This window comes from Hoplias malabaricus, chromosome 2 (assembly GCF_029633855.1).
Source record: "Hoplias malabaricus isolate fHopMal1 chromosome 2, fHopMal1.hap1, whole genome shotgun sequence".
NCBI classification, from domain to species: domain Eukaryota; kingdom Metazoa; phylum Chordata; class Actinopteri; order Characiformes; family Erythrinidae; genus Hoplias; species Hoplias malabaricus.
Window position 1 is genome coordinate 62,692,802 of NC_089801.1, and position 25,025 is coordinate 62,717,826.

At 43.7% G+C, this 25,025-nt stretch overlaps 1 protein-coding gene across 1 annotated transcript in view; it reads left to right on the forward strand.

Annotated features, from left to right (window-relative positions):
* LOC136677786 (sialoadhesin-like) overlaps nt 1-25,025 on the forward strand; it is a 108,684-nt gene that overhangs the window by 66,239 nt on the left and 17,420 nt on the right. The window contains exons 27-30 of the mRNA XM_066655423.1: nt 869-1,124; nt 5,051-5,401; nt 6,883-7,114; nt 16,526-16,542. Coding sequence (XP_066511520.1) covers nt 869-1,124; nt 5,051-5,401; nt 6,883-7,114; nt 16,526-16,542 — 856 coding nt within the window. The remainder of the gene's footprint in view (nt 1-868; nt 1,125-5,050; nt 5,402-6,882; nt 7,115-16,525; nt 16,543-25,025) is intronic.

Consider the following 25,025-nt stretch of genomic DNA (forward strand, 5'->3'; position numbering starts at 1 on the left):
CCATTCTCTGAAAATAATGCTTTGAAACTGAATATTAATTAATAATTTTACCCATGATTCACTTGGACATTTCCATTGTGTGAGTTTTCTGTTTGTATCAGTCAGAATATTCATGTTGGGTTTGTTATTATAACTCTCACTACTCTTCAGGAGAAAGAGAAGAGGAAATCCCACTGATGAAGTAAACCTACAGCAGGTGAATCAGTTACAACAAAGTAATATCAGTTTTGTGTTCAATGGCAGTAAATAATTAATGTATTATTTATTATTTTTTGGTGGCATGGTGGCACAGCAGGTAGTGTCGCAGTCACACAGCTCCAGAGGCCTGGAGGTTGTGGGTTCGATTCCTGCTCCGGGTGACTGTCTGTGAGGAGTTGGTGTGTTCTCCCCGTGTCCGCGTAGGTTTCCTCCCACAGTACAAAAACACACGTTAGTAGGTGGATTGGCGACTCAAAATTGTCCATAGGTGTGAGTGTGTGAGTGAATGTGTGTGTGTCTGTGTTGCCCTGTGAAGGACTGGAGCCCCATCCAGGGTGTATTCCCGCCTTGCGCCCAATGATTCCAGGTAGGCTCTGGACCCACCGCGACCCTGAACTGGATAAGCGGTTACAGATAATGAATGAATGAATGAATTACTACATGTAGCATACACTGCTAACAATCTAGCCTCCAATAGTAATAACAATAATAATAATAATAATAATCTCCAGTCTATGGCTGAAAGGCAGTGGTTACTGTAGAGAAACATGACAGTTACTGTAACCCAAATCTATCTAAATGTAAAATGCGTGGTTTAATTTTTTAAAATCACCTTCTATTGCATCGTAACAACATTCTTTATTCAGTTGGTCACTACTCCTCACTTTAGGAAAATCTCTACAGCAATGTGGCAGTGAGATCTCCAGTCAGTGACACATCGACTGATCCAGAGCCGCCCAATGAGAACGATGTTCATTATGGTAATGTTGTCCCCCGGAGAGACAGAAACCCCAGGAATGCTGGAAGCTCTTCACCTAAAGCCTCTGGGGCTGATGAGGAGGTCCAGTACGCCACTGTCCAGCTCCGCCCTGATAAAGTGAAAAAGAAGAGCGGAGAGGACACTCAGTTTACTAGTGTCAGATCTGGTGAGAGGTGAGAGGAACTGTCTTTATCAAACGTACTTGGTCTCTCCTAACAGTTTAGAACTGGATTATTATTAAAATATCTGTTTGTTGTAACTCACACGGTTTGTTTTGCTGATGCAGGTCTCCTAACTCCACATTTGAGGATCTGTCAGTGATCTACAGCAGTGTAAAATAACATTCACAGACCTGTTCAGAACCAGAGTTATGACCCGCTCACAGTTTTCGTCTGAATCCCACTGGAAAGAGAAGATATATTAGTTCAGTTTCATCAAATTTGGATTTCACTTTGTGGATTAGTCGTTTTGATAGAGAACATATTTCTAATGAAACTGAATTTATGAAGAATATTTCAGTGACCACCGCTGTTAAAGACATACTTTCTGGAAGAAAGGACAATGTGTGACATCAACCAACAGTTTATTATTTTAAAAATGTCCAACATAAACCTGGATCTCTCTCTGTATCCACCACGTGCAACTCAACAGCACCACCTTTTGGAGAACAAGAAAAACAGACAGAGAAATTCATTCATTCATTCATTATCTGTAACCGCTTATCCAGTTCAGGGTCGCGGTGGGTCCAGAGCCTACCTGGAATCATTGGGCGCAAGGTGGAAATACACCCTGGAGGGGGCGCCAGTCCTTCACAGGGCAACACGGACACACACACATTCACTCACACCTATGGACACTTTTGAGTCACCAATCCACCTACCAACGTGTGTTTTTGGACTGTGGGAGGAAACCGGAGCACCCAGAGGAAACCCACGCGGACACGGGGAGAACACACCAACTCCTCACAGACAGTCACCCGGAGCAGGAATCAAACCCACAACCTCCAGGTCCCTGGAGCTGTGTGACTGCGACACTACCTGCTGCGCCACCGTGCCGCCCTAGAGAGAGAAATATTTATTATTATTATATTGTATGATTAATATTAATGAGATTGATGAAAGAAAAAGGTTTGTCTAGAGCACAGTCTGTTGTCAGAGCATTTTACTAATTATTATTGGGATGTAAAGAATATTTCAAAAATGAATGTCAACTACTCGTTCTTTAGTTTATATTATGATCATATTGTGGGATTCATATGAAGTGGAAGCTTAATAAAAATATGTGGCAACAGACAGATCAGGTGAAGTGTTTCTTTATAATGAACTACAGACAAATACAGTGTTTTACCACAACAATCAAAACACAAACTCCACAGGGACTTGGTACAGTGTGATTCAGGAGACATCTGTGGCAATGAAACTGTTGTCCTCATGTTGTTACAACGTCATAGGATCTGTAGTCATCCCCGAGTGAAACAACTACAGCAGGTCACCACTCCTGAGTTGTCTCCATGTGCACTGTGTTACCAGCCTGCAGCACAGGAGGAGCTTTTGTTCCTCTGTTGAAGTAGTGTTGTTGCCTCCTCTGCAGTCGTGTCAGTGCCAGATGAACACCTTTAGGCGTAGCTGGGAACAGAACTGCAGTGGTAGCAGGGAGAGTGATCCTGAGGACACAGACCTTTAAGATCTGTACTGGGGAAGGTTTCAAGTCTGTGGTGAGGGTGTTTCTGAAAGGAAGAAGGACTAGGATGAACCTGACAGTTCTGCCTCCTTCGGTAACTGCTTTACAGTCTGTATGTTTCTTTCTGCTAGCCCACTGACTGTGGATAAGCTGCCTGGAATTTCTCAGCCCAAAGTCCTACTCGACTTGGCACGCCTCAGTGTGCTTTTCAGCCCTTGTCCTCCAAGGCTCCACATCCCAGTTCTCACAGATCAGCAGCTATTTTGTCACTTGTTGCACATCCATCTCTTGCTGGGGTTTGTCTTCAGCCACGAATCCAAGGAACATTTGAATCTCTTTAAATTCCACAGTGTAATGTTATAAGCTGCTGCTGTGAGTCGGATAAAAACAACTGTGGTTGCTGCTGTAAACTGGAGATCATACAGATGGTGAGTTTGTGCAGGAGGTCTGCATTTCACTGTGGTTGATAAGTCTCTCTGGCCAATCAGTGCTCTGCAGGGTTTACACCTCACTGGTTCCAGGATGAGTCAAGCCAAGTAGGTACAAACTCAACTTTCAAAACTGGAGAACAGCACATGGTCAAATAATGTATCCTTTTGTTTGCCGTATCTGGTAAACAATACCTTCATTGTGCAGACCACAGTCAATAACTTCTCTGTGATATTCAGTATTTCAGGACAGATAGTCAACAATTAACAACAAAGACTGAACCCTGCAGCCACTTTCAGCCAGAGAAGCTCTGGGATTTCATGCCAAATTCAGCTCTTTCTGGTTCTTTGGCTGAAACAGCTGGACATACCTCCCCCATCTCCTTGATATACCTGGTCATTCCTGGCCTATACATGAGGTTTCTGGTATGTTCCCTTGTTCACTACATACCCTGAAGAGCAGTGTGGAGCTTTTGCAGCATCTCATTTCCTCAGGAATGATGATCCTCTTCCTATTCAATAAGACTGTTTTTTACTGCAATGGTGTGTCTGTTGAGCCAGTACTGCTGAAGCACAGAGTGGAGCTGCTTTCTATATTTTGGACAGTTATTTTGTTGTAAATGTAGCAATATTTCAACACATTGTCAGGACACCTGTACACTAGCCTCCCTCAGCAGAATACTTAGAACTTTGTAGATACTGGAGAAAAAATAATTTTAAAAAGCATTATTAATGGAGAGGACTCAGTGCCTTCCTCCTTCAGACCACAGTAGACAGCATTCAGGTGTTGTGTAGAATTCAGCTTCCCCTATCGTGAGATGAATCCTGTCAGGAGCATGTGCAATTTTTGCTCCAGGGACATTAATCTACAATTTACTAACGTCAACGAGACGAACAAAATAACACCTACATTTCAGTCAATCTTTTTAACAGAACAGAAAAACCATGACTTATAAATAATAATAAAATGCTAAAATAGGCAAAGTTTACATTCATTCATTATCTGTAACTGCTAATTCAGTTCAGGATGGCAGTGGTCCAGAGCCCTTTTGGAAGGCTCAAGGCAGGAACACACCTTGGAGGGCGCTTGTCTTTCGGAGGGTGACAAACACACATGCATTCACTCACACACTTAAACCTACGGACAATTTTGAGCCACCAGTCCACCTACAAATGTGTACTGAAATGACAAAAAAACTTCTTGACTCTTGAATTTTGAACTGGAAGTGTGAAATACTGTAACAGCGCCCCCTGTTGTTTCACAGCGTGTCTCTGCTGCAGTTTCCATTTCCCAAAGCCTTGGTCAAATTTAAGAGCATTAAATAATATATTTTAAGACAAACTCCAACCTGGAGACTTCCGTTTCCTCTAAGATAGTGATTTCTGTTCTCTGTGTTGTACAGTGTGCAGTGAATTGTGGGTAAGTGCAGGACACAGAGGATACACTGGGAGTGTCCTCCAGATCTCTCTGAACAAAGGCTGTATTTCTCCACTGTGTTTGGATTTAATTCTCTCAACTTTTAAATGATTATTCTCCAATTGTTTACATTATTCACAGTTTTCAGCACCATCTCTACATTAATGTATTTAGCAGGTATTTATCCACATTATCTTCTGTAACACTGTTCCTCTCTGGAGTCAGGATCAGACTGAACTCAGAAACTGTTGTTGTGTAACAGCTATCGTCCTAAACTCAGTCCTAATTGAAGTTCTCATGGTAACGTTACAGATAAAGATTAGATTTTAGAGTGAGGTTACTTCTGGAATATGACCCTGGTCAGTTTTACTGTGTGTTCAGTGTTAACAGTTCTCTACAGTGTGTTCATTTCTGCAGCCCTCCCCCTCCCCCACATTACTGACAAATCTGTGGAGCTTCTCACTTCATGATTTTAACTGAGTTCAGCTGAAGAGTCTTAGTTAAAGCAGCAATCTGCACGACTGAGACCCTCACTGTAATTATTCTTCTGTATTGTGTGTGTTGCAGGAGATGTTGCTCAGAGTGGGTGGAGTGTGGATTACAGCCCTCAATCTATCTGTGCTCTAAAGGGGTCTACAGTGACGACGGGCTGCACTTACACATATCCATGGAGTCACTCAGTCCAAAGACCTTTCTGGACCAAACAGTGGTCTGTAAATGCTGAAGAGCCTCCTGATCTGTTAAATGACCCAGAGTACAGAGGCAGGGCTCAATTCACTGGAGATAAACAACACAACTGCACCCTCAGACTGAGAGATGTGACAGAAAAGGACCAGAGTAAATACTACTTCAGATTTATAACAGATCAGACTGGAAGAGAGTATCAAGGTGAAAGTGGAGTTGATCTTTCTGTCACAGGTAAGATCCAGCAGCAGAAATAAGACACTGTACTTCACCAGTACTTCACACCACACCAGGAATAAAGGATTTAATGGTTAAAAAAAATGGGGACCAACATTTACACACTAATACATTACATGTGCTTCCCCAGGATGAGAATTTGTAGCTGTGATTCTGGGAGATTTACCTGAGACTTTCCCAGCATTACACACTTATTAATGTTACTGAATGGTAGTGTTGTGTGTAAAATCCTTCTTACATTTACTTAGATTTTTAACATTGGCTTTGATTTTATTTCATTAATTACCCAAGATACTTGGTGTTTTGTCTGGTCACCTTCAATTGGTCTGTGAATTTACATCCATTTCTGGTCTGCAACATATTCCAGAAAAGTTAGGATGATAAAGTTGACTTATTGTAATGTTGTCTGTTTCACCTGTTTGAAATCATATCATTATTTTACCTCATTACTCGCCCTAAACTGACCCTGTCCCAACTTTTTCTGTAATGTGCTGCAGGACCGAAATACAGGATCAGATTTATATTAACAAATGAAATTAAGTAAATTCAAAGAGAAAAACTTAAAATATTTTGGAGTTTTATTGTCTTCCATTAAATAAAATTCAAAGTAAATTTCATAAACTGAAGTTTTTTTATTTGTATTTTTCATAGAGCTCCAATTGTTTGTCAGATTTGGGGTTGTAAAATACTCAGTGTCTCACCTCCTGCAGTGCTACAGAGTAAGAACCATATGATCTCTAATGGATTTAACAGAGATATTTACTTGTTATTGATGGAATTAAGAAAGAGAACACGGTGCTCAATGAAATATTGCCATTGTGAAAATATTACTAGAGGAAGTAATCTTTGTCCTTCCACAACAGAAAATACTTTGCTTAAGAAGAGAAACATCTATTTTAATCCCCTTAGGGAAATTAGTTCTCTACATTTAACTCATCCATGGTAGTGAACTCAAGTGAGCAATTCTTCACACACAAACTAGGGGCAGTGAACACACACACACACACACACACACACAAGTGGAGCAGGGGGCTGCCAACCACCTCGGTGCTCGGGGAGCAGTTTGGGGATTAGGTGCCATGCTCAAGGGCACTTGAGCTGTGAATGATTTTTTTTTTCTTGCCAGTCCTGGGAAGTTAACCAGTTCACCTGGTACAAAAATGGACAATATACATACTCCAAAACTGACCAGCTCCTCCTACAGTCAGTCATCAGGTGGAATAAAGACAGATATCATTGTGCTGTATGGAGTCCAATGTACCTAAAGTCTCCTGAGGTCACTCTGAATGTCAGATGTAAGTACAGGGTCCTGAAGTGTCATAATTCGACCAAAGACGAAGATTAAATATTTCACAACCAAGTTTAAATGAATAATATGACAAACTATGATTTACATTTTTTTCTCCTAATCACACATGTAGATGACCAACCAAGTTATATTAGAAAGTGTATAGTGTAATGTGTCTCTCTACCTCCAGACGGTCCAAAGAGTGTCTCAGTGTCCATCCGTCCCTCTGGTGAAACAGTGGAGGACAGTTCAGTGACTCTGACCTGCAGCAGTGATGCTAATCCACCTGTGCAGAACTACACCTGGTTTAAAGAAGGTGAAACCTCACCTGTAGGATCTGGACACAGTTACAGTGCTCTACAGAAAGGATCCTACTACTGTGTGGCTCAGAATGAGTACGGAGCTCAGACAGCAGCTGCAGTGTCTGTCGATGTAAAAGGTATTAAATAGTTAAAAAATCATTAAAGGACATTCCTTAAAGCTAATCTCTTTAAAGTGCAGTGTTTATCTGCCCACAGGGTCTGGTTTGGTAGTTCTCTGTGCAGTGATTGCAGTGGTAGCTGGAGGTTTATCTCTCATCGTTGCTGTTGTATGTTTACGGTAAGTGTTTACATCTTTTCTGATCCATTCTCTGAAAATAATGCTTTGAAACTGAATATTAATGGATTATTTGACCCATGATTCACTTGGACTTTTCCATTGTGTGAGTTTTCTGTTTGTATCAGTCAGAATATTCATGTTGGGTTTGTTATTATAACTCTCACTACTCTTCAGGAGAAAGAGAAGAGGAAATCCCACTGATGAAGTAAACCTACAGCAGGTGAATCTATCACAAACTAAACATTATAACCCAGATTCATTCTAATTTAAGTCAGTGAGGACTTGAACTGCTTCTGTTCTCTGACCCTCCTCTCTCCAGAAGTCTGACCCTAACACCAAGGACGACACATACACAGCTCTCCACCCCATGTCCAGGTCCTCTGATGATGTGTACCACACACTCGCAGTAAGAGTCTCTTCAGAAACACACTTCACTCAGACATTCAGATTCATGAAGAACTCCTACACACCTCAAACGTCTCCATGTCTCCTCCTCTGCTTCATTCTGTCTCTCCCTCAAACAGACTGTCCATTCCAGTCCTTCTGATGATCCATACACAGCTCTGGATCCTCAGTCCTGCTCTCCTGAGCACGACACTCTAGCAATGAGTCAATCCTCTTCTACTGAGGACTGTTTAGTAGCTCTTTAAGACACAGTAGAGTCTCCTTCACCACCATCTGAACAGCTTCTCCTTCCTCATCTGTGGAGCTTCTACCAGAATTAAATTGTGTGTGTGTGTGGTGTATGATGTGTGGTGTTTTTCTTTCAGATGGTTAAATAATAATGGCATTCAACAATCTCCACAGTTCCTATAATGCACTGGTAGGAGGAGCCAGCAATGACCAACGCAGAAAAGCGTTACAAACAGTGAGCAGCTTTTGGGAGGATTATGTTCTTAATGGACATCAACGGTCAGTTTAACACAAACTCAGTTTCAGATCATCACCGACTCACCAAGAACAAACTGAAGGAAGAACAGTAAAAGTGTGTGTGTGTGTGTGTGTGAAGTCTTAGTCAGCCTGGTGTTTTATCCTGTTCCTAACCTTTAGGAATCACTGTTTAATGAGGTCTGACACATCTTCAGAATCATACCCTCTTTGTATATTATACTATATTCATACTATTACACTATATTAATGTTATAATTCCTAAAACCGTTAACCTGTGGTTTGGAGAATTCATCTGATGTCATCAACCTTCTCACAGCTTGCCACCTAGTGCCTTGTTGAATTGCTTAACTGATGTGAGTGCTTGGATGATGGAGAACTTCCTGGGCCTAAATAATAAAAAATCTGAAGCCATCATATTTGCTTCTCCTGCAACAGTCAGGAGGCTTAGTGACACTACTGTTTGTATCCCTGGTTTTGTTGTCTCTACCTCAAGAAATCTCTGAGTAATTTTTTATTCTAAATTATCATTTGAATTACATATTAACAACACATGTAGGACAGCCTTCTACCATCTTAAAAATATCTCTAGGATTCGCCCTTTTCTCTCTCTCACTGCTGGTGAGACCATAGTCCATGCATTTGTAACTTCCAGACTTGACTACTGCAATGCTCTGTTGTGTGGCCTCCCTGCTCGGGCTTTGAGCAGGTTGCAGTATGTGCAGAACTCTGCTGCTAGGGTGCTGACCCATACAAGATCATGGGAACATATTACTTCAGTCCTAAGTCGTCTTCATTGGCTTCCAGTGAAGTTCCGTATACAGTACAAATTGCTTGTGTTGGTGTTAAAATCCTTGCATGACCTTGCCCCTTTTTATGTAAGTAGTTTACTTCAATCATACTCTCCAGTGCATACTCTTCGGTCCTCAAGCCTCCATTTGCTTGAGGTCCTGAAACTTGGTGAGTGGAGTGCAGCTAACAACATGGCACTGGATATCACTAAGACTAAATAACTCATCCTGGACTTCCGGCGGAACAGGACCACTCCTGCCCCCTTACACATGAACGGTGAACATGTGGAGCAAGTGGAATCTTTCAACTTCCTTGGAGTTCACATCTCTGCAGACCTCTCTTGGACAGTCAACACCTCTGCACTTGTTAAGAAGGCCCAGCAGCGGCCTCATTTCCTGAGGGTGCTCAGGAAGGAGCAACTACACACGCGTCTGCTGACCTTCTACCGCTCCACCATAGAGAGCCTACTGACCTATGCTGTGTCAGTGTGGCACTCCAGCTGCACAGATGCTGACAGAAAAAGACTGCAGAGGGTGACCTATACTGCAGGAAAAATCACTGGCTGCTCTCTGCCTTCCATAAACTCCATCTATAATTCCCGCTGTCTTAGTAGGGCTAGGAACATTCTTAAGGATAACACCCATCCTGGCTTCCACCTCCTTAATCTGTTGCCTTCTGGTAGGTGCTACAGGTCCATACCGGCCAAAACAAACAGACTCAGGGACAGCTTCTTTCCCAAAGCCATCACATTGCTAAATGGGAATCTGCAATAACTGACATTTACAGTGTCTCATCTGTTTTGTTTGTCCTATTTGGCTATTGTGTACTTATATGTTGAGTTATTGTCTGTGCACATTAGTGTTTTTTTACTCAGTAGATTTTATTAGTTAGTTCTAACTTTTCTATTTAAATATTGCACTGTGGGCACTTTTTAAGAAGCAACTTCCAATCTCGTTGTACTATGTATACTGTGTATGCTGTGTATAATGACAATAAAGGCTTTCTATTCTATTCTATTCTATTCTATTCTATTCTATTCTATTTCTGTATTCTCTGAAGAGAGAAAGTGATCTCAGTGCAAAGAAACATCAGTGTTAAAGTACCTTCACATATGAACTATAGAAAATGTCTGGAGAATCAGATTCAGACATTTCTTGAGTTGACCTTTCACTCATGTAGTGCACAGCTGGTGATTTTCTGTATCAGACAATCTTTCCATGTGGTGTAGACACAGGGCAGCATCTGCAGGAGGAACAACATAATTGCACTGTGATACTCCGGAACATTAATGGCTCTATTCACACACTGGCTTGCTCAGATATTACTCAGGCACTGAGGGGGCTGGAAGGACAAAGTCTGTGTAATCAAATCATCATCAAATCAAATTTATTTATATAGCGCTTTTCACAACTGATGTTGTCACAAAGTCAATCAATCAATCAATCAAATTTTATTTATATATCGCTTTTCACAACAAAAAGTTGTCACAAAGCAGCTTTACAGAGATCCGGGTCCAAGCCTCCTATGAGCAAGCCAGGGGCAACAGTGGCAAGGAAAAACTCCCTCAGCACACGAGGAAGAAACCTTGGAAGGAACCAAGACTCATACGGGGAACCCATCCTCCTCGGGTCGACACCGGAGAAACAACAGAGAACAGAAGTAAAAGTGAAATGATGACCGATGAAGGGGTTGTAGTAATATAAATGTAGTATATTAATGATGATGGAGAAGCAGAAATGAAAATGTTGAGGATGATGATATTAGTGATGTATGAGTCTGATGAAGGAGGAGGTGATCAGGGATTCTGTGTGAGTTAAAATTAGGTGCAGAGTTAATCTGAGATAAAACAGCATGGCCAAGCATGATAGTGTAGATGAGACAAGGACAGGATCTTGTACAGGACACGGGCTGGATCAGGGCAACACCTGGAGAGCAGCAGGACATCTCAAAGCATGAGAGAGAGACAGGAGAAAGAAAGCCAAACAAAGGGAACAAATAAAAATACAGAGGTTATTAGGGTCATGGTAAAGAACGGGCAAATTTGTCCTGCGAAAAAAGCTTCCACTGGTCAGGCAAGAGAACCCAGCGACAGACAGCGTGTTGGCAGTTACTACAAAGCTAACTAAGAATGCTGTAGCTATGGTGATATGGCAGGGTTAATACAGAACAGTGATAATATAAAAACCAGCCCGAACACCAATATAGAAGGAGTAACCTGAAAGTGAGTGATTAACCAAAAGCTTGTTTGAAAAGGTAGGTTTTTAATCTAGATTTAAAAATTGAGAGTGTAACCGGAAGGCTATTCCAGAGTTGAGGAGCTTTGTGAGAAAAGGCTCTTCCTCCTGCTGTGTTTTTCTTAATGCGAGGAACAAAGAGTAGATGGGCATCCTGTGAACGAAGTGTACGTGACTCTCATAAGGTATGAGCTCTCATAAGGTATGAGAAGTTCAGTAAGATACTGTGGGCCTAAACCATTTAGAGATTTATAAGCTAAGAGGAGTATTTTATAGTCAATGCGATATTTTACAGGCAGCCAGTGTAGGGACGAGAGAACTGGGGTGATATGTTCGAATTTTCTAGCTCTAGTGAGCACCCTGGCTGCTGCATTTTGAACTAACTGAAGCTTGTGTAACGCTTTGCACGAGCTCCCTGCCAGGATCGCATTGCAGTAGTCTAGACGTGAAGTTATAAAAGCATGCACTAGTTTCTCTGCATCTTTTAATGATAAAATATGCCGAATTTTGGCAATACTGCGTAGGTGGAAGAAGGCGGTTTTGACTGTATTGGATATGTGGGTATCAAATGTGAGAGTCGAATCAAAGGCTACCCCTAAGTTTTTAATGATGGCATTGTGTGTTACTGTTGAATTATCAAGGTTAATAGCAGCATTTCTGAGTGAAGGTATCTGAGTATCTGTACCTAGTAACAAGACCTCAGTTTTATCAGAATTTAACATGAGAAAATTTTGCATCATCCAGTCTTTAATTTCAGTTAGACATTCTGTTATTTTACGTAGACAAGCAACATCATTGGGTTTGGCTGATATATACAGTTGTGTTTCATCAGCATAACAGTGGAATTGAATCCCATGCTTACGGATTAGTCGACCAGGTGGCAGCATGTAGAGTGTGAACAATACAGGGCCAAGCACTGATCCTTGTGGAACACCATGTTTAACTAAAGTATGATTAGAGGATTTATTATTCAGATAAACAAATTGATAACGATCGGATAAATAAGATCTGAACCAAGAGAGGGCAGATCCTTTTATTCCTACCAGATTTTCCAGCCTATCAAGAAGCATCACATGATCTATGGTATCAAATGCTTCACTAAGGTCAAGCAGCACCAGAATAGAGATATAGCCCTTATCATGTGAAAGGAGTAAGTCATTAGTTACTCTTGTTAGAGCCGTTTCTGTGCTGTGATTTGGTCTAAATCCAGACTGAAAAATGTCATGAATGTCATTGTTTTGTAGATAAGAGCACAACTGCTGTGACACGACTTTTTCTAGAATCTTAGCAATAAAAGGGAGGTTTGATATTGGCCTGTAGTTTGCGAGTACAAGAGGGTCAAGATTGGGTTTTTTAATAATTGGTTTGATTACCGCTAGTTTCAGAGTTTTTGGTACATATCCAATGTTGAGGGATGAGTTTATTATTGTGAGCAATGGTCTAATGACTTTAGGTAAAATCTGTTTAAATAATTGTGTTGGTACAGGATCCAGTAAGCATGAAGTTGATTTAGATGAGCTAATTAAACTAAGCAAGTCAATTTCATCAACAGAATTCAAGTAGTCTAAGTGCACCTCAGAGCTGGCGGGGGGTTCATCTACGAGAGCCGATGTGACTTTGGACTGATTTTGGATTTTGAGGCGAATGCAATCAATTTTATCATTAAAAAACCTCATAAAGTCATTGCTACAGAAATCAGAGGACAGGGACAATGGGGTTGATTTCCTTTTTGTTTCCAATTAGATTTGATACAGTGCTAAAAAGGAATCTAGGGTTGTCTTTGTTGTTTTCTATAAGGGAAGAGATGTACTGTGATTTGGCTTTAGATAAGGCATGTTTGTAGTCGGTGAGGCTGTGCTGCCATGCAATTCGGAAACATTCTAGTTTTGTGTCTCCATTTACGTTCATGGTTACGAGCAGCCAGTTTTAATGCACGCATGCTGTCACTATACCATGGAGCAAGCCTTTTCTCTCTAAATTGTTTGGTCTTGACTGGTGCAACACTATCTAGGTTTGTACACAATAAGTGGTGTAGGTTGTTTGTAATGAGCTCAAGGTCATTTGGGTGAGTTGGAAAAGAAATGGTGGTAAGGTCTGGAAGGTTGTTGATAAAATCACTAACTGTTGAGGATGTTATAGTGCGCTTTCTAATATAGCGTGGTTGTGGACAAATATCAAAGTTTAACGCAATTTCATATGTGATTAGATGGTGATCAGAGATGGTCTCATGTAGCGAGAGATTGGATAGATTCTTTATCTCAATGCCCCGTGTTAACACTAGGTCCAATGTGTGTTTGCATTGATGAGTGGGCCCAGTAACATTCTGAGTGAACCCTAGCACATCCAAAATTGATTCAAATGCAATTTTAAGTGGATCATGGTCCTTCTCAAAATGAATATTGAAATCACCAACAATTAAGGCCTTTTCTGATACGATAACTACACTTGAGAGAAAATCAGCAAATTCACAAAGAAATTCTGTATAAGGGCCAGGAGGACGATAGATTGTGATGAGCATAAACGAGTGCTGCCTTTTTGATGCAGTGACTTTAAGAGTAAGTACTTCAAAGGATTTAGTATCATAACTAGATTAATAGATAACAAAGTGGCTTCACAGAATTCCAGTAAGACAAGATTTGACATGAAATGTAAAAACTGTAGTGTAGTAAGGTACACCACAAATATATACATATAATTTTATAATTTGTTTTATAGCCTTGACCTTATTCAAACTCCTCTAATCTCTGATATTTGAGTTAATGAGATTAATTACGATTTATAATTGGCTTAAGCAATTAAAACATTAATAATTAGTTTGAAAATGAATAATAATCATGCTAAATGAGTACGTCAGGACTTTCAGGGAAATAATAAACAAATTGCAAACACTGTGATTTCAAATAATGAGAGTTTTATTAATAAAGAGAAGTATTTAATTAACATAGCACAACCTTGTAATCTCACGGTGTCCGGCAGGGGGAACTGATTCGAGCTTAAAGGTGAGCTAGGCACTACTGTCTTGTGATTAAATTGTTGCTAACTAAGGTTAATAAATGGTAAATTATAAAAAAGGTTTATTTAGACATCAGCTCCTGAAAAGGTGTTAAATACGCTAGCTTACTCGTTCGCCGTTTCACCGAGCCGTCGCGTCCTGCTGTTTAATCTCCGTGTCCTGGGGTACTCTCGTCGTTCCACGTGGTGAGAAGCAGGCCCGCTTATGGAGGATCTCTTTCCAGTCGATTCGAAGACTTTCGATTCCGAGCTGAGCTGCGTCGATCGAGATTTCCCTCCTTTGGACTTTCACAGGCGTGGCTGGTTTTCCACCGTAGTGGAGCGGCTTTTTCAGAGTATTAGCTAGTCTCGTTGTTCAGCTTTCCAGGATTGATGTCTTCAGGAATCAGCTTATAACGATAATATATCTGTTATCGATTACTCAAACGGTTGATACCTTACTTTGGCCACAAATAAGTTTCACCCGCTTTGATCACTCGTGAGATCACACTTCGATAGGTAATAAACATAAACAAGATTAAAAGAAAAGAAATATATTCAAATTACTCGATGTATTAGTAAAACTTCATACTCTTAGCTAATTTCGAGACGTCTCTCGTAAGCTTTAAATGAAGTCTCTGAGTTTTTCCTTTGTTTCGTCGTCGTCGTGGAGAAGAGAGTGTTTTTTTTGTTGTTCAAAGTTTCTCGTCGGCGTCCTCTCTTTCCAGCTTTCTTTCGTGGTCCGTTACTTCTGTAGAGTCCTCGCAACTCTTCGGAACTTCGAACTGAATGTGAGCAGTCGAGCTGCTGTTTTTTCAAGGCTGGCGCGGTCACGCCTTAACGGGAGGAGTCTTCTTTCTGATTGGACACAAATTCAGTCTCACGTGACTCTCGCTGGGGGGAGAGAGTCGAAGGGGGTTTGAATCATTGATTCACACATAAAGAATGTGAATTTCTCGTATCAAAATTCTTATACCCGTTATCAACATATAACAATGAGTACATTGGACTATTAACATCAGACAGTTACATAAGGTTTCATCTTTACGTCCCATTTATGATGCTATGCTGGGAAAGAATATTAATTCGTTTAATCCTATTCAGAGGTAGGATTTCTCTTCATGATAGAAACAGTCCACAATATACACATTTCGTTAGGAGGTAGGCATTCATCTGAGGGTACAGAAAGTGACATCAATACATTTGTTCAATACACAAATAATTCAGAGTTCGACTATTTTCCGCTATTGTTTTCCAGCGACTCCGAGCGAGGCGTAGTTTCGCCAGTGTCCATTTGGTGTCGCTGTTGATCCATGCTTCGGCGGGTGATTCACGGGGGTTCACTCGAGGTCACTTTTGGTTAAAACATTTGTTGGCCCTGTTTAGTGGGCTCGAGATAAGGAGCCGACATTTAGGTGCCATTGTCATAGACGGCCGTAAAAGCTCTCTTCTTTGTTTGAGGTTCCTGTCTCTTAAGAGCATTATAAAATAGGTTATCTCGACAGTTCCTGTTAGTTAAAAGAGAAAAGGGGGTTGTTGGGGCCATGTGTTACTTTTAAAGTGTCCTTCTAACGTCCTTTGATGCTTTAGATTGGGTGGGTGTGTGTGTGTGGGGCTGCTATGTTGCAGACGAAAAGTCTTCTTCAGAATGGAAAAATTTTAATTCAAAACTTTTCATTTCTTCATTTCGATCTGTCCAAATCTATCTTCGGTATTCATATTTGGCCCATACTCCACTACATTCCCCCCTTTCTTTTCAGTTTTATGGTTCGGCAGGGATCATGGAGCTGAAAAGAACTTTTGCTGTGGAGGAAGGTGAGATCAGCAAGCATATTCAAACACATTTCCAGAGCTGATGTATTCCTATTAATGTATGGGTGTATATGGAATGTGTATGTTTGCATGCTGAAGGGATCCTAATTATTTAGGGGTAGGTCTTGTTCAAACGCAACCTCGAGAGCTGATTCTTCGACATGGCCTTCGGCTTCATATCTAAAACTTGGGGGTTCACCTCTCTGGGCTCTTTTATGTCTAACGAATTTGACCATTTTATTAGACCAAGTTTCTAACCTGCTCTGGAGGGCTCGAGTGCGTTTGAAATAGAACCAAGCTATACCAAAGGTCAAAAGATATCCTAATCCTACCAGGGTAACTAGTAAGGTGTCCGGGGTGGACCATGCATAGGTGACAGGCTGAACTGGCCATAGGGGTTGAGACGACAGTTCTCTAAGAGTGTTATCTATGGGGGTTAGATCAATGACTTGGGTTCCCTCATATTCTAGGCGAGCTAGTGTTTTAGTATCTAGCTCGATGGTGTGTTTGGAGAAGAACTCTGAGATTTCTATGTCGCTCTCATATTGGTCAGGGTTTAGGTGATACAGGGCCAGGTCTCCTACATGTAAGATTGCGTTTACAGGGACGTCTACCCAGAAGGTTTGGCTAGGAAGGAGTACCCTTTCTGAGGTGTCATGTTGATCATAGGTTAGTAGGGCCTCTCTAAAGGGGGTGTTAACCAACCAACGATTTCCAACAATCTCAGCTTGAGTACTGGTTACCAAACGTCGGGGCGTAACGACTACCGGGCATTGAGTATTACTCATCATAGGCTTGAGGCCACAGATCCCATTTGCGCTGTCACGAATGAAAGGTTTGCTAGGGCACAAGTAGTGAATGTCTTTAGTGAGTGTGCACATAAGCAAATTGGGTACCAGGTATAGGTCAGGGTTATCGTCTTGGTATGCTACAAGAGATGTTGTTTTCACACGAACGTAGGCAGAATCTTGCCAGAAGCCAACGTTGACAACATCTTTCAAACGGTATATGTTTTCAGGCGCCATTATGGGAAGGTTAATAATGAATGCTAATTCTCGGTCTTGAGGATTAACATAAATTGGGATGGCGCTACCTAAGGTATAGGCTAGGTGGGCCTGGAGGTCGGTAACTACTTCTCGAGTTGCTGTGGATAAAATCTCCTGTACTAAGGATAGAGGCACCAGGTAGGGAGGAATTCTCCCCATGGCTAGGCTATCTACCGAGGAGCTGATTTCTTGTAGCATATCAGACAATAACATATTCACAAGCTGGATGTGGGCAAGGTCAAGTTGTACTACTGAAAGCATGGAGTTAACTGTCTGGAGCGTTTTGTTCAAGGCGACACTGTGAGCGTTGAGCACTACGACGGTGCCACGTAGGGTTTGCCCAATGGTTTGCAGGTGCTGCTGCTGTTTGTCTAATTGGGTTTTAATGTTCGGAATTTCCGCTTGCAATTCCCCTACTTGACGTTTAACAGTGGCTACATTGACGGCATTGACGGCGGACGTTCCGAGACTCAGTAGTGATCCCACAGTTGCAGCTGCCATTAGCAATCCGCCTATGAAGCGTTTAGGTCGTTTATTAAAACCATTTAGTTCCGATTGCGTCACGGTAAACTTTTGTAGCTGGCGGAGCATGTGAGTTACGTCGGCTTCAGCATGGCTGATAGCTTCCTCAGTCCATCTAACTCCATTCCGGCCAGTCTGCAGAGTGGTTATCGGTAGGTTTTTGCTACACGCTTCGGCGGGATTCAACCGTACAAATACTCTCTGGGTATGGAGGCGGCAATTAGTGATTAGCAGTCCCGGCTGGTCTTTCAGTATTATTCCTGAGTCAGGACCTGGTTCAATCACTTCAGGGAGCACGGCGGTTCCTAGGGAGCCGACGATCAGGAGAATGAGCAGCGGGGCCATCCTACCGGAAGAGATGCTCATGGTTAGATTTAGGGTATTTACGGCGAGTCGTTTAGACAAATTATAAAAATTTTCACGATACCCCCCTTTTTGATAAAAATTTCCTAGGGTAAGCACTCTACAATAATTGACGATGAGGGACTAGGGTCTTGCACCCTGAGTGTCCTCAGTCTGGTTAGAAGCTCGTTGCCTGCTAAAGAGTGAGAGAAAAAGGGAAAAGGGATAGGAGAACTAAGGTGTGAGTAGAAGGTTATAGTTGTTTGTTAACTAACACCCTTCCTGCCTTTGGTTCTGTCGTTTATGATCTAACACAAGCGTTAGTATCCCCTACAAGTCCCATGGGGGTTGTGTGTGGTCGGATTTGGTTGCGGTGGACCCATTTGAATTCGGTACTGCCCCGAGCTTTGTTTATTTTGATCCTGTAAACAACGGGGGACAGTTTGTCTGTTATCTTATAGGGACCGGACCATCGGGGTAGGAATTTGCGGGCCAAATTCCCCCCTGTTTTTCGCGACCTTCCGACAGGTTGGACAAAGAAGTAGTACCATACTTTGTCCCCTATTTGGAGTTCATCGTGGGATGCTTTGTGATCGTAGTACGCTTTGCGACCTTCTGCACTTCTTTCCAGTTTCTGCTGGGCAAAGGCGAAAGTAGCTTTGAGGTGTTTCTGCAGGTCCTCCATATACTGATGAGTGGTGTAGGCTACGGCTATGCTAGCTTCACCTGGCTGATATAACAGATGTAGAGGCAGAGTCATTTGTCTCCCTGTCATCAACTCAAAGGGTGAGACCCCGACCGCGTCGTGTGGGGTCGCCCGTATGGCCATCAGTACGAGGGGGAGTTTGACATCCCAGTCTCGTTGGTTTGCTGCTACATACTTTTTCAGTATGCTAACAACAGTTCGGTTGGCTCGCTCTACCTGACCTGAGCTTTGAGGATGGTAGCTAATGTGAAGGCTGGCTTTTACTCCTAAGAGTTGCCAGAGCTGCTGCATGACCTCAGCTGTGAAATGTGTCCCTCTGTCAGAGTCGACACGGCTGGGTAGGCCAAACCGTGAGAAGACATGGTTCATCAGTAAGTATGCAGTGGTTAGCGCTGTGTCATTCGGTGCGGGGAGGCATTCTACCCATTTAGTGAATGCACACGTGACTGTGAGGAAGTACTTGTTACCTCTTACTGTTCGAGTGAGTGGTCCAACCCAGTCTATCTGGAGGTTTGACCAAGGGAAGGATAATCCCTTCTTTTGCAAGGGGGCTCTATGAAGAGGATTTGAGGGTTGAAATTGGCAACATACCAGACAGCCTTTAATATAGTCAGCCACGTCTTTTACCATGTGGGGCCAATATGCCACCTGCCTGAGCGCATGGTGTGTTGCTTTGACCCCTTTGTGTCCTGCAGATGGGGAGTCATGGGCGTGCATCAGCATCACCCCCCTGTGGCACTGAGGAACCACGAACGTAGGTGAAGTGTGCGAGTCAGTGGCATGAACTAGCAAGCCTTTGACGACTTGGAGGGACGCTCTGGCGCCGTATAGGTCTTTAAGGCCTGGTATGGTGTCAAGATCTTGTGCTGCGATGGGATTAGTAGATGGGTCAGAGATGTGGCTAAGCACTTTAGAAATGGATGGGTCTCGAGCTTGGAGAGCAACTAAGTCAGCGTCCGAAAAAGCAGGGTTAATAGAGACAATGGTAGTTTTGGCATTGTCAGGCGACGCCTTCGTTACTGTTCGAGACCGTGTGACAGCTAGGACTTCGATGTCGGGTGGGTTTGGAAAAAGGGAGGGATCGAATGTCCACGATGTGCCTTCGCGGGCCCCTTGTTTGGCTAAGCTATCTGCTTGATCATTGAATTCTTTGTCATCTCCCGGGACTCGGAAGTGACCCTTCACTTTCTTCCAGTAGATCTGCAGGTCATGTGTGTCTACCAAGTGTTCGCATGCCGCGAAAAGCTCTTTGTGTTTAACTGGCTTTTTGTTTGACGTGGTGTAGTTGTTGGTTTTCCACAGTCTCAAGTGGCATGTGAAACTTAGGCGCGCGTAGTTGGAGTCTGTGCAGATCACCAACGTTTTTACGCTTTTCTGGACTGCAGACTGGATTGTGATGAGAATTCCTGCTATTTCAGCATATTGGGAGAACTGAGCACCCAATTTGAAACTTAGGGGTTCGTGAGGCCATCCGTTTATTCCGATAATACCCACCCCTGCCATCAGGGTGTGTTCTCGGCGGAACGAACAACCATCTACATACGCAGTGACAAGGTCTTTGCATGTGTTAGGATCGAAATAGTGGTGGTTAGCCATGGTGGGTAAGAGGGTTTCTGGAGTTTGTGGCACTTGGGAAGGAATGTTTCCTTCGCATCGCCTGCAGGAAGCAAGGCCTGTGCCTAGGGGGCTCTTGTAGTTTTGCGCGTAACGCACCTCTAAGTCAAAGCTTTGGAGAGCCATTAGCCAGGATGCTACTCGAGCGTTAGTTACTACACCCTCTCGAATCCGTTGGCTGTTTAGGAAAGTGACTGGTTGATGATGAGTTTCAACAATCACCTTCTGACCACCTAGGTAGTTGGAGAAATGTTTGACTGCCCACACTGTTGCTAGTAGTGCTTTTTCGCAGTCACTGTATTTGTTTTCGGCAGCCAGCATAGTTTTACTAGCATAGGCTATGACACGTTTGTCTCTATCGTGTAATTGATACAGACCGGAGCTGAGACAGTGGTCCGAGAACCCTACTTCTAGGTAGAATTCTTTGCTACTGTCAGGATAGGCAAGGCATGGAGCCGTGCACAGTTTCGATTTTAGTGCCTGCATGGCGTGTTCCTGGGCTTCGCCCCAGGTGAACGGAGTGTCCTTTTTCAGGAGGTCATAAAGTGGACGAGCTAGGTCCGCATAGTTCTCTATGAATTGTCGTGAGTAGTTGCATACTCCTAAGAAACTGCGGAGTTCCTTAAGATTGGTGGGTGCTGCGAGGTTTGTTACTCCTTGCACTCGACTCACTTGTGGTTCAACACCATCAGTGCTTACGAGCAGACCGACGTAATTCACTTTTGTTCTGCACCACTGACATTTGGAGAGTGATATTTTCGCACCTGCTGTTGTAAGCTGGTCAAGGACATGATCAATCTCGTCAATGTGTGCCTGTAGGGAGTGGTTACGCATGAGTATGTCGTCCACATATATGAGGGTGCCTCGCTCGCGGGCATCAGGGCATGCTTTGTTTAAGAAAATATTAAACTCCGCGGGTGAGTTGGCATATCCAAAAGGGCACCGAGTGAATGTGTACTGTCGGTTTGCGAAAGTGAAAGCGAGCTTGTGTTGGTCTTCTGCTTGCACCGGGATGGTCCAGAAGCCAGAGGCTACATCGATGGTGGAAAAGTATTTAGCGTTTCGGACCGAGGGAAGTTCTTGCTCCAATTGCGTCATCGGCCATAGAGACAAGGGAACTTGTTGATTTAGTTTCCGATAGTCGATGGTTAAGCGCCATTTACCATTTGGTTTTATGACAGGCCATAATGGTGCCGAATATGTGCTATTACAGGGTCGAATTATGCCCTTTTCCAGCAAGTCATCAATGATTTCTTGTACCGGTTCATAGGATGCCAACGGAATTTTGTATTGGCGGACAAAGGTGGGTGGTGCTCCTGGACGAGTGGGAATGCGTACTGAATGAATGTCAGTGAGACCACAGTCCGTTGAATCTTTGGAAAAAGATTTTTGATATTTAAGGAGCACTTCACAGAGTTTCTCACGTTCTTCTTTGCTTTGGAGGGCGTCGGCCTCCTTTAGAACTTGTTCGACTTGGATACGAAATTCGGAGTCAGATAGTTCTTTTGAAGTACGTGGATTTGAAGTGTTTTCTCCTGCTTCGGGAAGAAGAGATGGTTCCCGGGAGGATTCCGGGGATGAATCTATGGAAAGAACCGTGATCGTCATTTGATTGTCGTCAGCGAGATCTATCCTGCAAATGGCGTCGTTACTCATGTCCAGAGCTGAGAAGAGAGCAACAGCTCGTGTCGGATGAGTGTAGAACACCTTTGATTCTGCATGGTCAAGAAGCAGGGATTCAGGCATTGGTCCTATGATCGGAATTCGCAACTCGAAGTCATGGAATTTCGTACTGACTAACCAACCCAGAGGGGATGAGTGAGGGATCGTTAAGGGTTGAGTGGTTTCGTTCCGTACGAATAGATAGGTGGATCTTGCTCGCGTCTCCACCAAAGGTGTGGCTTCGAGGGTGAGGCCTAGTTCGAAGAACTGAGGTGACGGTTGGAAAAGTGCGTGCGCGTGGCTTAAGTGTTGGCCAGGTCGCATGACTAAGCGGATGGGTACATTTGCTGCGTTCGCAGGTACCACAAGTGAACCTTGGTTAGTGACCTGACATACCTCGGGAATAGTTCGTCCTGAGCCTAGGTTGCTGAGATCAGAGGACCAGGTTTCCGTTGAAACATCAGTCAAAGACCACAGCACGCTATTGAGGGTGTCTACGTGGACGTCGAGGCGCACCAAGAAGTCACTTCCAATGTAAACATCGTGCGGCAAGTTAGGGACGACTAAGAAATAATGGGTGATTACCCTTTTGTTCCACTGGACGGTTAAAGCGCAAATTCCATCAGTGGGTGACATTGCTTTTGATGTAAGGTTAAGAGGAAAACGACAAGGACTGCTCACCAAAGGAATATTTGGTTGAGTGAGGCGCAGAGTGTTAAAGAGGGTTTGGCTTATGGCGGACTGGTCGGTCCATAGAGCCAGAACTGCATTGTCTACATGATAGTCCTGCATTGTGAGACCATTCACGATGGGAAGGCCGGGAGCGTCTGTTGTGGACGGCTGTGTGAAAGTGCACAGGAATGTGTTCCGTTGTTCTAACATGGCACTAGGGGGCCAGGGAGAGACTGCTGTCTCTGGCGTGGCTGCCATGGGCTCAGTTTCCTCTTCCTCGAAGTGAGGGATCTGACTTGGTGGATCTCCTATTGATTCAGGCCGGATTTCGAGACGGCAACACTGAGCTTCCCGGTGGTGCGGGGTGCAGATGGGTAAAGGCTCACGCACTTGTGCCCAGATCTTTGACCTTTTGAAGTCAATCAGTGGTTCGAAGCGATTAAGGAGATCTTTGCCGATGAGGAAGGGAATTGTTTCGAGAGGAGACACATGGACTGGATGCACTAAAGTCATTGGTCCAATGGCTAAGTGTATTAGTGCCATAGATTGGATAGTGAGGCCTGCATGTGAATACGGCTGAATTTTAAGAGAACAGTTTTGGAGCTGAATCTCGCGATTTTCACGCCGCGCAATGGCTCGAACCTGGTGGAATAAGGCGGAAGACATGAGCGTGACATCTGATGCAGTGTCCAACAGGGCCTCATGTACTAGCCTTCTTTCCACAATGGTGGACAAGTAGAATTTGCGTGCAACCCCTTTCTCAGTCAAGTGTCCCATGAATTGTCGGACGGGTGTGTCGCCTTCAATGACTGAAGGGTCATTTGGCGTTAAACCTTCTTTACCGTCTAACTGAACAACTAAAACAGCACTGGAGGGTGGTTGCAAGTCACCCCCCTGTATCATCGGGTTTTCAATGTTTGTTTGGGTCACGAGGAGATCGCACGGTGCGCTGTAAGACGGAGCTTTGCTTGTCACTTCTCCTACATGACTCTCTAACATTTCTGGGGTGTTAGAGGATGGCTTTGGGTTAGGCCGCGAAGAGGTGATAGAAAGAACGTCAGGTTTTTTTTTTTTCTCTTTGCAAATCATTGCAAGCATTCGGCGGATGTCCTCTAACTCTTTAGAGGTGAGTTCCTTGCCTTTAAGCTTGTCTTTAGCGTGATTTTCTTTATTTTGATACCAGTATTTCTCTTTCTTTTCTCTATAGGAATCAGAAAGCTGGTTCGGAGCTGTTCGCTCATATCCCTTATGGGAATGTGATGGTTTTCCACGGCCCGCACCGCGGTTTTCTGCAGGGTAATAGTCACGACCATACCCAGCCCTGTCCCGAGGGTTCCAGAAATCTTTGTCGTGATTTCTGTCTGGCCTGCGAGGAGGGTAGCGCTTATATTGGTGTGAGGGCGGATGAGGTTTCGGGCCCTCACTGGTCCACGGAGTGGAGGAAGGGTCCAGGGCGGATCTTTGTGGATCGGCCTGGGTGGCACCTTCTAACTCTAAATGTGGGGAGTTGGAGTCGACATTGAAGACTTGGGGTGTTTCGGACCGCCTGTTGGGGATTTGTTGGGATTTTAGGAAACCTCTGAGTGCTAAATCACGCAGCTGCCTGCTAGACAGGGTGCGAGGGCAAGCTGAGACTCCCAACTGATGACTGGTGTGGGGATGGAGGTTTTGGATAAATAGTGACTTGAAATTTAACTCTTCCTCCATTCCGGAGTCATTTCTAGGTCCGAAGTACGCCTGTCTGAGTCGGTTATAATATTCCTGAGGGGATTCCTGGCGTTGCTGTTTTACGTTCAAAGCAGCGGCCAGTCCGGTCTGTGACAGGTGATTGGAGAATTCTTCCTCCAATGCTTGGCACAGCACATCATATCGCGCTTTTACATAGTCTGGCTGACGTTCAATGAAGTTACTGACGTCTCGGTTGGAGGTCAGTTTAATCACATATAGTCTGTCATCTATGGTGATCCCGGGGAACCTTTGGAGGTAAAAGTCAATATCTTTTAGGTAGGAAAAGATATCATTAGAACCGTCAGGTTTGGGATCAAAGCGGGTTATATTACGCGCGATTTTATCTAGGTCCTTGTATGAGGGACCATGAGAGGGTAAAGGTTGAGGGGACCAGACACTGGGTTGCAGTGCTCTGGGTCTAGCAGGGCGGTGTAAGGGACGACTGACAGGAGACACAGGGGAAGGTGAAATACCCGTTGATACCAGAGGAGGTGCTGCAGCAGCTCTAAAGGTTACGGTCCCTGAGTCTGGTTCCTGATCCTCACTATCTTCCTGCTGGTCCTGTCTTCCTATAGCGGCACTAGGTGGCACGTCAGGAGTGACTTGGGGCAGTGTGTTCCCTTCAGCTATTTCGCTTTGAAGTCGACTTAACTCTGCCTCTACCTTTGCCTGCTGTCGCCGTGACACGTCAAGCTCACGTTCGCTGGCTCTGAGCTGTACTACA